The sequence below is a fragment of the Centroberyx affinis genome, unplaced genomic scaffold (assembly GCF_046629955.1).
Source record: "Centroberyx affinis isolate AG114_WGS23_722 - 3 ecotype Tasmania unplaced genomic scaffold, CSIRO-AGI_Caff_v1 ptg002710l_1, whole genome shotgun sequence".
Classification (NCBI taxonomy): Eukaryota; Metazoa; Chordata; class Actinopteri; order Beryciformes; family Berycidae; genus Centroberyx; species Centroberyx affinis.
In genome coordinates this window covers 84,903-98,294 of record NW_027280884.1, presented here as the reverse complement: position 1 = coordinate 98,294, position 13,392 = coordinate 84,903, and the positions used below count along the sequence as shown (strand labels likewise).

At 44.1% G+C, this 13,392-nt stretch overlaps 1 protein-coding gene across 3 annotated transcripts; it reads left to right on the top strand.

Annotated features, from left to right (window-relative positions):
- exoc3l1 (exocyst complex component 3-like 1) lies at nt 1–13,274 on the top strand. 3 transcript variants are annotated; one of them, XM_071535447.1, is made up of 15 exons: nt 1–144; nt 2,589–2,761; nt 2,920–3,139; nt 4,206–4,427; nt 4,592–4,791; nt 5,740–5,958; nt 6,320–6,390; nt 6,821–6,938; nt 7,439–7,564; nt 8,760–8,866; nt 8,989–9,105; nt 9,373–9,643; nt 10,480–10,635; nt 11,220–11,353; nt 11,486–13,274. In XM_071535447.1, the coding sequence occupies exons 1-15, from the start codon at nt 102–104 to the stop codon at nt 11,670–11,672; spliced, it is 2,364 nt and encodes a 787-aa protein (XP_071391548.1). In that variant the 5' UTR covers nt 1–101; the 3' UTR covers nt 11,673–13,274. The 3 variants fall into 3 exon arrangements, with proteins under 3 accessions (XP_071391548.1, XP_071391547.1, XP_071391546.1); XM_071535446.1 differs by having other exon boundaries at nt 16–144; nt 2,583–2,761; nt 8,760–8,860; XM_071535445.1 differs by having other exon boundaries at nt 16–144; nt 2,583–2,761.
- The last annotated feature ends 118 nt before the right edge of the window (nt 13,275–13,392 follow it).

Below are 13,392 nucleotides of genomic sequence, written 5' to 3'. Positions count from 1 at the left end.
CTTCTTGTCTTTCTCCAGCCAGCTCTCGCGGCGCTGCACCCCGGGCCCTCGGGGGGGGAAAGAGGAGAGTCGACGGGCGGAAGACGAAAAACTGAACTTCAATGTCAGCCGGGGATCAGAACCATGGTGGTGACAAACCAGAAGGTAACGGGACAGATGGGCACACACACACACACACACACACACGCTCATACACACCAGACACACAGACTGACAACATTGCTGAATGACCAACACCCACTTCTTCCAAAAGTCTCTCAACAGCTGGAGGCAAAACAAAGCATGTCAGTGAACTCTTCAATATCTATCCAGTAAGAATTAGACCTATTATGAAATATCAGATATCGGCCAGTCAGTGTCGTCCACCTCTGATATGATGGTTCCTTCCTGACCACAGCTACATCCATTTTATTGTCTTTGCACATTGCATTTATTCCTAGAATTGTTTGATATTGCTTTTGTGAATTAGTTCTTTACCTAAAGGCAGTAACGTATCTCAGAGTTCTTCCTGCAATTGAATAGGTGCCTTAAAGAGCTGCTAACACTAAAAGAATTGAATTAGTCTGGGTTTCAGTGGAGAGTTTTAGTGTCCCATGATGGTCTAAGTGCTGTTTCAGAGGCTTTTCCACCCTGATAAGAAGAAAACACTGAGGGAAACACTGAATACTTGTCATTTTTTTGGTAGGAAAACGCTCATATTTATATATACTGAATAGCATCCACTTTCAAAAACACATATCGGTCGAACCGGTTCACTAATTAGCACAGTAATTAGCGGGATTGTTCTGCTATAGCTTCCTCTGTGCTGTTCTGCTGTGTGCTTGGACCATGATGCTGCAGTATTAGGCTGATCACCCTCCTGAGAGATGGCGTATTGTTTGGCAGAATCGCTGATGTTGACATATTCGGGGCTCAGATTTTGTGTTGGTAGGAGATAGCCGAGTGTCCCATGACCACCTCTTGAGACAGAGGCGGCCCTGTTTGTGTAACTGAGACATACAAACATGTACACACTCTCACACATACACAGAGTCTTGAATGGCTATCTTTGTGAGGATGGCTTGTTGGCTACGTTCGTTGGCCAACTCCTAACCCTAATCTGAACTTTCAGCAATACATGCCTAACCTCTGACTGTTACAGTATTGTCAGCCTAACACTATAAACTCACACACACACACACACACACACACACACACACACACACACACAAACAGAGAAACTGCCCCGTGCTGAGTCACAAGCACAGCACATTACTCAACGCTGAGTCACTAACCAGCACATTATTCAATTAAGACCAATTAAGACGTGTAATTCAAACAGAGACTTTGTCATGTGAGACTGATGGTTGCACAGCTGACTGACTGACTGTGTGACTGAATGACTAACAGAGCTGACAACAGCATGTCATTTATCCAAGCTAAAAAAAAAAAGATTACCTCCATGAGAGAAATGACTGATTCAAGTTGCATGGTGTATAACATTCCCTTAACAACAAAGCTGTTGCTGCTTAGCATGCTCAAAGTCCAAATGATCATTTGTATATGGTTGATATTGTTTAAGGAGCTCATGAATGGGAAACTTTTTGAGGCAATGGAAAATATTGTCTTAAGTTGGGGTGGAAATTGGCAACGGTGGTTCTCAAACTGGGGTCCAGGGACACCCTTGGGTCTGTGAGGGGGTTCAAAGGGATCCCAGCAACACAAGGGATAGTTTAATTTTACTTTGATTAAATTGACTAGAAATTATTCCTAATTAGAGAATGTATGAGACTATTGTAATCTGAGGTTTAACTCCCACCACTGTTCATGTACATCATCATCTCCTCATGTACAGTGTGGACAGTTATATAATTCAATGCTAAATGAACCACAACAAAAATGTTCCCATATGGATCCCTGGGACTAAACCTTATCAAAGCACATTGGAGTTTTACTTCTTCAAACATTTCTTGGAGGCAGAGCTGCTCTGGAGGAAGAAATAATCTGATTGGTTGAGTTAAACCTCAGTGGGCGGAGCCAAGGAACCACTGTTTTTCAGAGTGCAAGTTGGCTAACTGGCAAACTTGAATAGCAACGAAGGAACTCAAAATATAAATAAAACAGACAATGGTAATGACTTTTTTTCATTCATTCATGACCATGATATTCATGATCTTGGAAGGTCAGCAGGCTAGCTAACTAGCTTTCCTAGCTAGCTATAGGCTAGTTTGGCTAGTCTGCTGACCTAGATCAGTGGAGTCCCGCTTGTTTTCACTCTAGCCATCTAATCAGCATCTATTTTACGCCTGAGACGCCAGGTGAATGCAATTAACTAGCTGGTAAGATAGAAAACCAGCAGTACTCTGGGTCTTGAGGACCAGGATTGAGAACCTCTAACCTAGATAACTTAGTTTGGCTATATTGCATTTTTTTCAGTTAGTAGCAGAGCACTAGGCTTCATAATATTAGCTTCCTCCTCTCTTACCTCTTGTCTTTTCACTGGGCTTCATTCTAACATTACTTAGCCAGAAAAACGGTGGTTCTTTGGCTCCGGCCACTGAGGTTTAACTCAACCAATGAGATTATTTCTGACTCATGTCCAGATGCAGTGGTGCCGCCGGCCGAGGTGTGGCCAGAGGTGGAGCGGGCGGAGTGTTTGGCCCGCGGCGCTGCCCTGAAGTGGGCGTCAGGTGTTTTCTGTCGGCCTGAGCATCTGGAGAGACTGAGCCAGTACAGGAAGAGAGAGAGCCAGAGGACCACCTCCATACACTCCAGACTCAAGGTGACTAACATACACACCTGCCAACAACAATAAAAAGTACACATGAATGCAGAAGAAACCTGTGCCGGTCACTGTTTTGAATCCATACTGCTTCTGATACTGCAGTTCAATGATACAACATGGCGTCATACTGCTTGTTACCGCTGCTTCCCTTCCAGTCCGTGGTGCAGTCGTACCTGGAGGGGGTGGGCTGGGGTCTGGAGCAGCTGCGGGAGGCCAGGGCCGAGCTGAAGGAGGTTTCCCACGCCCTGAGGAAGGCAGGACTGGAGTCCAACCGAAACGCAGAGGGGGTCAAGTCTCTGGAGACGCTGAGAGAAGTGTCAGTCAACCACTGTCAGCTCCTTGCTGCCGTCAGCAACCTGCCACGACTTTACTCTGGTGAGCCGATGCCGTCTGGACATAATGCTGGAGTCAAATGCCTTAAAATAAACTTTCAAAAAAGCAACAACAAAAAACAGGGTTAGGGTTAGGGCCTTAACGCAGTTTACCCACCTTTTATTAACAGATTGGAGTTTACCACCTTTTTAATGACATAAATCTTTCTGACATAAATTTATCATATACATCGGTAGTATCAAACTGATGAGGATTGATTGAACTGATGAAGTTCTGGCAAAGCAAGACTGGTAACCAGTGCCACATCTCAGCAGGTATGTTTAGTTTATGCTAATCTATCTTAGATTAGCATTTATCCTCCCATTTGACCTTTGCAGGCCTCTGTAGTGCAGTGGCTTTGCTGTGTTTTATTTACAAATGTGTTGCAGTCTCTGTCACCCTCTAGTGGTCAGAAAAATCGCTTATTGCAGCTTTAATGCGATTCTGAGAATATAGCTGATTTTTGTTTATACTGGTGGTTGTGATGCCCTATCATGATCACCAACTAGAGGCCTACTAGCATCCATTTCTTCTGAGTCACTTTCCATCTTTATGGTCCAACCCACCCCACATTATGTCATGCCCAAACACTCAATGTCAAGCAATATGTCAAGTTCCAGAAGCAAGACATTCTCGAAATGCCATTTCATGTTGTGTTTAAATAGTTCTCTACAGCACCTAAAAAATCCTATGCAGAACCATTTGAGCATGGTGCAATAGAGAACCTTTCTAAAAGGGTTCTTCATAGCAGCAAAAGGGGTTCTGCTATGGTACAAGTATAAACCATTTTATGGTACAATATAGAACCCTTTTTGTTAAAGCTGCACTAGGCAACTTCGCACTTTGGCGGCCTCGAGTGGCAGCGAGTGATAATTGCTTGAATTTTTGAAAGTTTGAAGGACTTCATGACCCAGAAATCCTGTAAGTAGTAGTAGTGCCGCTGGAAGATTGTATTCTCTCTTTGCCCCACCTCCCCTCATTCACTGAAGCTCCCCTCTCTTTTCCCCATGTCCTCCCTCCTCCCATCCCTCCATCCTCCCTCCCTTGCCCTCCTCCATCCTCCTGCCAGTGCGTAGCATGGTGTTGGAGACTGAGCGCCTGGTGGAGTCCCGGCGGCTCCTGGAGGCCCACGCCAGGCTGATGGAACTGGAGCGCTGGCAGGACGACATCCTCTGGCAGCTCCGCGGGACAGCAGGGCATGCTGGGACGGCAGGAAGCGCCCTCACCGCCGAGGACGAAGAGCTGGTGGCCGAGTATTTCTCTGGCGTTGGGCGGCTGGTGGAGGCCCTGGGTAAGGAGATGTTATAGATTGGAGAGCAGGCATCTTAAAATTTTGGAAACTGACTGAAATTAAGTAAATAGTAGTCATCATGGAACCCAAGTATCTGCATCACTTCAAAAACCCATAGCAGCTGAACCCTAATGCCTACATCAACTACCACCACACCATTGCAGGTAAGGAGCTGTGGGCGGTGGTCAGCAGTGGTCTGGCTCTGGCCCGGCAAAACCCCACGCCTTTTGTGTCGGCGGTGAGGATTGTGGAGCGGGAGGAGGCCCTGGACCGAGCGCTGCTGGAGGAGAGAGGAGGGGCCGGGGGCCACAGCAGACCCCTGCCCCCCGGGAGACCTCGCTGCTGGAGAGAACGCTTCTTCCAGGTCAGTCTCAGCTGCTTCAAACATGCCAGTTCAGTTTCTACCACTGGCATTTCATTTTCTACCATTGGTATTTAATTTTCTACTATTGGCGGTTCATTTTCTACCATTGGCATTTCATTTGCTACCATTGGTGGTTCATTTTCTACCATTGGCATTTCATTTTCTACCATTAGCATTTCATTTTCTACCATTGGCAGTTCATTTTCTACCACTGGCATTTCATTTTCTACCACTGGCATTTCATTTTCTACCATTGGCATTTCATTTTCTACCATTGGCATTTCATTTTCTACCATTAGCATTTCATTTTCTACCATTGGCATTTCATTTTCTACCACTGGCATTTCATTTTCTACCATTGGCGGTTCATTTTCTACCATTGGCATTTCATTTTCTACTATTGGCATTTCTTTTTCTACCATTGGCATGTCTCTTTCTACCACTGGCGGTTCATTTTATACCGTTGGCATTTCATTTTATACCCTATGTCTGTTTCACCTGTCCACCAAATTTCTATCATTTAAAGTTTTTCCTGCGTTTCTTCAGTTCAAGATCTTCTCCATATACCAATGTTTCAGATCTAGCGCTTCATTCTTACATGATTGTTCTATGGTCACAAGAACATTGTAAAGACACTGAGGCCCTGACCTTGGCACTCCTCATTTGTGGTTGCTTGTTGGTGATCCATGAATTGAAGCTCATTCCACTGTTGCATTGCATTGTAAGTCATTCTGGATAAGAGCACTGGCTAAATGTCTAAAATGTAAACAGAATCTATAGATGATAGTGGGTGAACGTGCAAGAAAATGACAGACAAACAAACTAATGAAGCAAGATCATGACAATGCATCTAAACGGCATCGCTATCCCATATTAGTGTTTTAACTGTACTGTGTTTTTGTTGCTGTAAGCTACAGTCTTACTCCTCCCACCATTCGTACCTTCCAGGTACTAGAGGAAGCGGTTTCCACGCGGTTTCGTAGCGTGTCCTACCTGCACACGCGTGGTCCGGGCCTGGCGGGCCACCTCTCGGCTCTCCAGCACGGTATCATGGCCGACCTGGCCACCGTGCGCCACCTGCTGGAGCACTGCGTCCCGCCGCATTACCGGTTAACGGGAGCCTACCTGAGGGCCAGCCACCGCTGTTTACATGCTCACCTGGCACAGGTCAGTGAACCAAGAAAATATAAACCAATGCTGCCCCATGATCAGCAGTGGTCCTCAAGGACACTAGATTAGAAAACTAGATTAGATTACATTACGTTGTAATAGAGTAGATTATTTTAATGATCCCTTTTCGTAAAAGATATTTAACAAAAGAGCACCAGTATGTTACACCAAAATAAGCTCTTTTCAATAAAGTATATTTAAAAAAAATAGTAATAAAAATCTTATATTGGTTTTTTTTCCCCATGTGTTGATCACCAGCTAGAGTTCATAGTTTTATCACCTTTTCACTACGACTTCCTCAGTGCAAACTCATGTTGACCTCATTGTATACATCATATAAGTGATATTTGTCACCTAGGTTAGCAGTTGGGAGCTGGAGAGTGGAGAGATCTTTGCTGTGCTCAACTGGGTGCTGCACATCTACAACAGGTGAGGAACCACAAATGTTCATGACCTTTAGGGTTTTTAGTATTTTATTCTTTGTGTTTCTCTTCGTGTGTAATTCTTTGTGTTTTAAAACTGTTTAATGTGGATGCTGCTGTCAACTGAATTTACCTCTTAGGGATAGGGATGCTGACTTGACTTGGTTTGACTTTGGACATCCCAGTAAACATAACAAAATAAAAAAACACTACTGACATAACTTTACATAATTTCTGGGTCATCAAGACCTTCAAAAATTCAGTTATCTCACGCTGCAACCTGGGGCTACCAAACTGCGAAGTTGCCTAGTACAGCTTTAATACAAATTTTTATGAAAATTTTGTGCTCGTTCGGGATGGTGCTGAACTTGGTCACCTCCTGCACATCGGAGCCTGTCAAACGCTTGCTGGGTTCTGATCTGCCATGTTTTCGGCAGCCCAGACATGATGGGCCATGCAGAGCTGGTGGCTGAGATGGAGAAAGAAGAGCTGGGACCTCTCATCTCCATGGAGGGACTGGAGCAGCTGCAGAACAAATATGTACAGAGCGTTCGGGTGAGTCGACTGAACACTGTCGGTGTCTAATCCCCCTGCCTGTATGTTTTATCTTTATGCTTGTGAAGTGTGTTGAAGATTACACAGATTACAGGCTGTATCTTGGTGAAGAAAGGCCTCTAAAAGCAGGGTTCCTACACAGTTCAGGTAATTCCCAAGTCTTAATAAGTTTGGAAATTGCATAAAAAGGTTTGGAAAAGTATGGGAAAACAACATATGATATTTTCAGTAGTTTTAGACCCTTGTCGTCTCACATACTCTGAGATTTATCGCTGTGAAGAAGAATATGGCATAGTTGGAAAGAGAAAATCTTACCCAACACCAAAGACATTTTTTCAAGTCAATTGAAGAAGTGAAGGTCTGGAAAAAGTAGGGAATTGTAGGGTAACTGTGTAGGAACCCTGTAAAACATGCAATAAAGTGTCAAATAGCATGTTGATATCTATGTTATTTAACTCAATACAGTGTGTGTATGTGTGTCCATGTTGTTGCTGTTGTAGAAGAGTGTATCAGAGTGGATGCACAAGGCTTTAGAGGTGGAGCTGACAGACTGGCAGAGGGACCAAGAGCCGGACACAGACCACGAAGGCTTCTACCAAACCAGCCTGCCGACTATTATCACACAGGTAAACATGCCATGCGTACTGTATGCAGATAGATCCAGGCACGTGCATGCACACACACACACCTACACACTCATACCAGGGTGTCTGCAGGTCCTTAAAAAGACCTATTGAATTATCTAAACTCAAGACTCAAGTGCATTCTTTTTCTTAGTAAGAAATCTCCTTGGTTTCTTGCTTGGTTTCACTCTGATACTGCCATTTTTTTGTACTATTATTTGGGCATTGAAATTGGTCTTAAATATGATGTAAAGTGGCATTGATATACCTTAAAAAAGTCTTAAAGTGGCATGAAGTAATAACTGGCAACCAGAAGGAAATGCAACAACACTGATAGAACTTACAGTATCTCCTCCTACACAAGCCTCTGATACAGCCACCAACCCCTTGAGCTACGGTGGCCTGTAATTGACATAAATAATAAAGTCACATTTTCATAGTAGTAATGGAATCTCCCTGGGAAATCCTATACCAAGGTGCTGGAAAGCAGACTCTGTCCAATTGTTGAACCTCAGATTCAGGAGGAGCAATGTGGATTTCTTCCTGGTCAGTGGACCAGCTTTTTATCATCCCACAGATAATCGAGGGGTCAGGAGAATCTGCTAGCTCTGTCTACATGTGTTTTGGAAAAGGCTTACAACTGTGTTCGCTGAGTTATCCTGTGGGGTGTCGGGGTCGCTGCTGTGAGCCATTCAGTCCATGTACATTCGGTGTGAGAGCTGTATTCACGTTCTTGTATTCACGTCAAAGTCTCACCGGTTCAAGGTGAGCATCGGACTCCGACAAGGATGCCCCTTGTCCCCTCTCCTGTTTGTGATATTCATGGACAGGATATCAAGGCGCAGCTGAGGTCTAGAGAGTGTCCAGTTGGGTGGCGTTACGGTGGCGTCTCTGCTGTTTGCAGATGATGTCGTCCTTTTGGCTTCTTCTTGATCTCGTCTGATTGTGACAGTCGGGATGAGGGTCAGCACCTTCAAGTCTGAGGACATAGTTCTCTCACAGAGAGGGAGATAAAGGGTCATTGGGAGTGTCTTGAAACTCCAATGGGTGGGACGTTTTTTCAGGCTAACCCAGCACCTGGTGAGCTTGAACTGGAATGCCGTGATGCTGTGGATTTGTTGAGTAGTGATGTGTCATGAAGTGTATTATACTGGTTACTCTGTGTTGATTGGTTGGGTTTTGGTCTGGATTGTTGTAGATGCTGGAGGAAAACGCCCGCGTGGCTCTGATGATTGGAGAATCCCTTCGAGACCAGACTATACAGATGGGACTATATGAGATGGAGAACCTTTTAAACAGGTGCGTGTATGTGCCAATTATTTCTCATATAGTCTTTACTCTCATATATGAAATTGGCTTCCAATATGTCTTCCTTTCCCCCCTCATTCATCCTCCATTCCTCCTCCTCTCTCTCTCTTTACCTCCAGGTTCCGAGAGGCTCTGGTGGAGTTTGGGAAAGAGCATCGCAGGGATCCGAGCAGCAACAAAAACAAGTTCTACCTCCACTATCTGCTGGCGTCCATCAGTAACTGCATCATCCTCAAGTAAGATTTTGGCAGAGTGACAAAGCAGACAAGACACAGAGAGATACAGTAGCTTGTGTTTGGATAATGTCAATGGCGGCTCCTGCAAAGTTAATGAAAATGGAGAATGCAGCACACTGCATCCAATATATACATATTATATACACATATAATACATATTGTGTGTGACATGGATGGACTGGGGCCGATCCATGGTCCCTCCCCCTGATTTCAGCACTACTTGCTTGGACCCCTCATAATCCACTCTCTCCCCTCCCCTTCATCCAGGACGTCCACAGAGAGCCTGCAGCAGCAGCAGTCGTCCCGGTCGGCGGGCCAGTTCTCTCGGACTCCCCCCAACCCGCTGGCCGCTCTGGACCGGGCGGTGAGACGGGCCTGTCGCCTGGTGATGGACCAACTCCAGCTGGACCTTCAGCCTTTCCTCCCGGGCCTGCTGACCCGACCCTGGCTGGTCCAGGGCGACCCCACGCCCAAACTCTGCCAGGTCCTGGAGCGTCATCTGGAGCTGTACGGTCGTGTGCGCCCCCCCTGCCGGCAGGTCACACAGCTTTGCCCTGTTTCTATGATGCGCACAGTTGTATCTGCACAGCGCGGATTGGAGTTTTAGTTCTACAGATGTTTCTCAGAGGCAGAGCTGCTCTGGAGGCAGAAATAACCTCATTGGTTGAGTTAAACCTCAATGGGCGGAAAGATAACCAATATTGGTCTAATACTGCTTCTTTGCATTTAGCTCAATTCATGTGGGAATGCAACATGGCTCGTGTTAAAGCAACCTACTAGGTTCATTACAGTTGTGTATAAAATTGGGAGAATTCTGATTAAAATTTACAATTCTCATGAACACTAAAACCCTCCATTGAAAGCCATACTAATGAAACTCTTTCAAATGGATTAGCAGCTCCTTAAAGGAATAGTTCACCCCAAAATGAATATTCAGTCATTGTCTACTCAACTCTGTGTCAGTCAAGACTCCATTGAAGTTCATTGGACCACCAAACAGTAGTTCCATCTCAGCATTCTCCCAAACTATTGAAGTATTCAAATTTCTCCCAACAGCTTGAACAGCATAATCCTAAAGTGTTTTGTAGCCAAACGATTGTACATTGAGGGTCCAAAGGTCCAATATTTAACTCATTATGTTCTATATGTTCCTCACTGCCAATGCTCTGGAGACGCATGCCCTACTGCGCTCTGTTGGAAGACTGCTTGCTGCTGTAGGGTGACTGTTGATGCGTTCTAAAACAGGCGGATATCCAATATTTAATAAAATATCGGCCCCAAATATCAGCAAACTGATACACTGGTCTACACCCTGTACGTACGGTCAAGTATACCTGCTGAATCCTATTTCTATCGCCCACCATGTCCCCACAGCGTCTCCAGGAGGAGTCCCAGTGGCTGACGGTGGTGGAGTACGTCAGGGCACTAATGCAGAAGAGGCTGGTGTGTCGGAGCGCTGAGGAAAGGAGGCAGCTGGCCCAGCGGATGGTTCAGGACGACCAGCAGTTCAGAGAGATCTTCCACGGCCTGGTGAGGAGGGACTAAATTGTATTTATCCTCGACAACTGCCACCAACCAAAGTTGCAGTATCATGGTGTTTGTGTTTGAGGTGGTGTCAACACTCATACGGGGGTTAGACCAATATATAGGTTTGCTGATATTGGCCTTTTGTTAAAAATCAGATTTGGTTCAGTCAGTGTTATCCACCTCTGATATGATTCAGTTTGATTGGTTACATGTTTATTGTAGAATTGATCAATACTACACTGCTTGTCTATGGGAAGACCTTAACCTGAATTGATTCTAGTAAGACATTTTGATCAGATTCCACACAAGTATGCACTAATATTGCTATTAATGTTATTACTATAGTACTACTATAGTAGTAGTAGTAGTAGTAGCATCATCCTGGGTTTCAATGGAGAGCTTTAGTGTCCCATGACGGTCTAAATGCTGTTTTTACCCTGACAAGAATACAATTATGGGGGAAGCACTGAATATGTGTACTTGGGGGCATGAAAATTGTCAAATTCAGTACTCGGTATCACCACAAAATATCAGCTAGTGGTGCCTTCAATCCAAAAACCCTTGTGTGTACCTGTCTTTCTGTGTAGGAAGGTGAAGGGTCAGTGCCTGAAGTGAACCCTTTGGCCTTACTGCCCGTCCTGGCCGACTTCATCCGGCTCAAAGACCCCGGCATGCTCACTCTGGAGGTGTCTGGACTAGCAGCAAAATACCCCGACATCAGGTGAACCCTGCTCTCCCCTGACCATTTTACTTGCTTTTTATGCTACTACACATCAAGCTCTAAGCTGTCAGGACTAGTCCAGGGATTATTCCTGAACAGGGAGCTGATGTGTTCTTTCTGCTGTGTCCTCAGTGAAGAGCACGTGTCCGTGCTGCTGGACGTCCGCGGGGACGTCTCCAGGGACATCAGAGGGACAGTGCTGGACTTGCTGGAGCAGAGCGCCCCCCCTCTCCCTGCGGGATACCGGCCCATCTTCACCGACATCCTGGTTCCTCCATCCACCATGTCCTTCTGCCTGCCTACTGCCAAGTGCGCGTGACTACAGAGAAACTGAAATTGTAACTGAAATTGTGGCTCAGGGTGGATCTTGGTTCTCGGATGGAGCTTCGACCAGGTCCCCTACTGTTCCATTATGATCGGCAGGACTTTAGTTGCTGGTAAATTTAACTGCCTTGCTCAAGAGCACCTCAACAGTAGCTGGTGAAGGAGGTTATGCTCCTTCACTTTCCCCCACCTATATTTTCCCTGCAGTTCCAGGGATTTGAATCAGCAAACTTCTGGTTCTCAAACCTCTAGGCTACCGCCGCCCTAACTTCAGCTGCTAGGACATTCTCAAAAATTCTCAAAATTCTGTTTCATGTCCGATTAAAATTAAAGGTAAAACTCCTAAACATCTCCTCCTTCATCACCATAGCAACACTCAGTCAGTTTCAGGGTTGGGGTCAATTCCTGAATGAACTCATCAATTCCAATTCAGCTGAGGAATTGCAATTGGAATTGGAATTTGGAAAAAACCTACAAGGAACTAGTATTGGAATTTGATTGGAATTTCAGGAAGTTGAATTTAATTCAGTGAAATTGTGTGAAATTCCATGTTTGTTTTTAGTTTGTTTTTTTTCTTACCACATTTCTGAGGTTACATGTCTTAGAAGTGGAATTTCATGGAATTCAATTCTGTTTCCTGTCATTCCAATTCTTTTTCCTTAGAGCTGGGTGCAATTCCAACTTGGAATTTACCATACATTCTCAATTCAATTCATGAATGGTCCCAACCCTGTCCAGTATGTTGCTATGTGTAATGGTCTCAGCCACTTACTCAACAGACATAATGTAACAGGACCCAACTTTTACCTTGGACATTAAAGCTGCACAAGGCAATAGCTCACCAAATAGATAGTGTATTCAACCACAAAGCAACTGATATATCCAGTTCTATGTATTCCTGTTGAAGAGACAAACTATGAGATGCTGAATTGACTTATGACTTGTTTATTTTGTACTGAGCCGGTGAGTCAATGTGTATATATTCAGATGGAATGGTGTAAAATGAAAATCAATATGCAACACATTTGTGCTCATTTCTGGTTATACTCAATGGGAAGTTCGATGATAGTTACAGCGTGGTAAAAAAAAAAATATAAGAGGCTGCAGTGGATATAGTGTACTGATGGCTGTTTTGCAGTCTGTAAGGGATTGAATTGGTTGTATATGTTATGATATGTATTTGCCATCAGGGCTCCTAGACTGTGAAGTGTCCTGCCTGAGGAACTTAGGCTGCTAATTCACTATTATCATTTTTATTGACTTGCTTTTATGTAATTGTTTTTTCATTGTATCCAATTTTATGTTGCGTCTTATTTTTTTATTCTATTTTTGGTGTATTTATTGTATTTATGTATTATTTTTCTGTTAACCTATTTTCTTTTGAACATGTTTCCTATTTTTACCTCGTCCTAATATATTTGATTTTTCTTGTTTTTATGCCTTCCTGTAAAGCACTTTGTAAACTCTGCTTTTAGATATGTGCTTTATAAATAAAGATTCTCAGTATTATTATTATTATTACATGGGTATGCCTGCAGGTGGTGTAAAATTTATGCAAAAATATTGAAAAATTCGAATAAATTAATGGTTTTCAGCTTTTCTGTTAGTGGAGGTCAAAATGTTTTTAATATGTTTAGGCCTGTATGTGTATATATTAGATATTTTATATATTTGGCTAGTATGATAAGAAGTAGTGTTCACTTTCTTTTCCTTGA

Excerpts from the sequence above, each read along its gene's own strand:
- exoc3l1 (XM_071535445.1), top strand. The coding sequence starts at position 102 with ATGTCAGCCGGGGATCAGAACCATGGTGGTGACAAACCAGAAG. Across the intron at positions 5,959-6,319 it reads TACATGCTCACCTGGCACAG|GTTAGCAGTTGGGAGCTGGA; the intron begins GTCAGTGAACCA and ends TTTGTCACCTAG. Across the intron at positions 6,939-7,438 it reads AATATGTACAGAGCGTTCGG|AAGAGTGTATCAGAGTGGAT; the intron begins GTGAGTCGACTG and ends TTGCTGTTGTAG.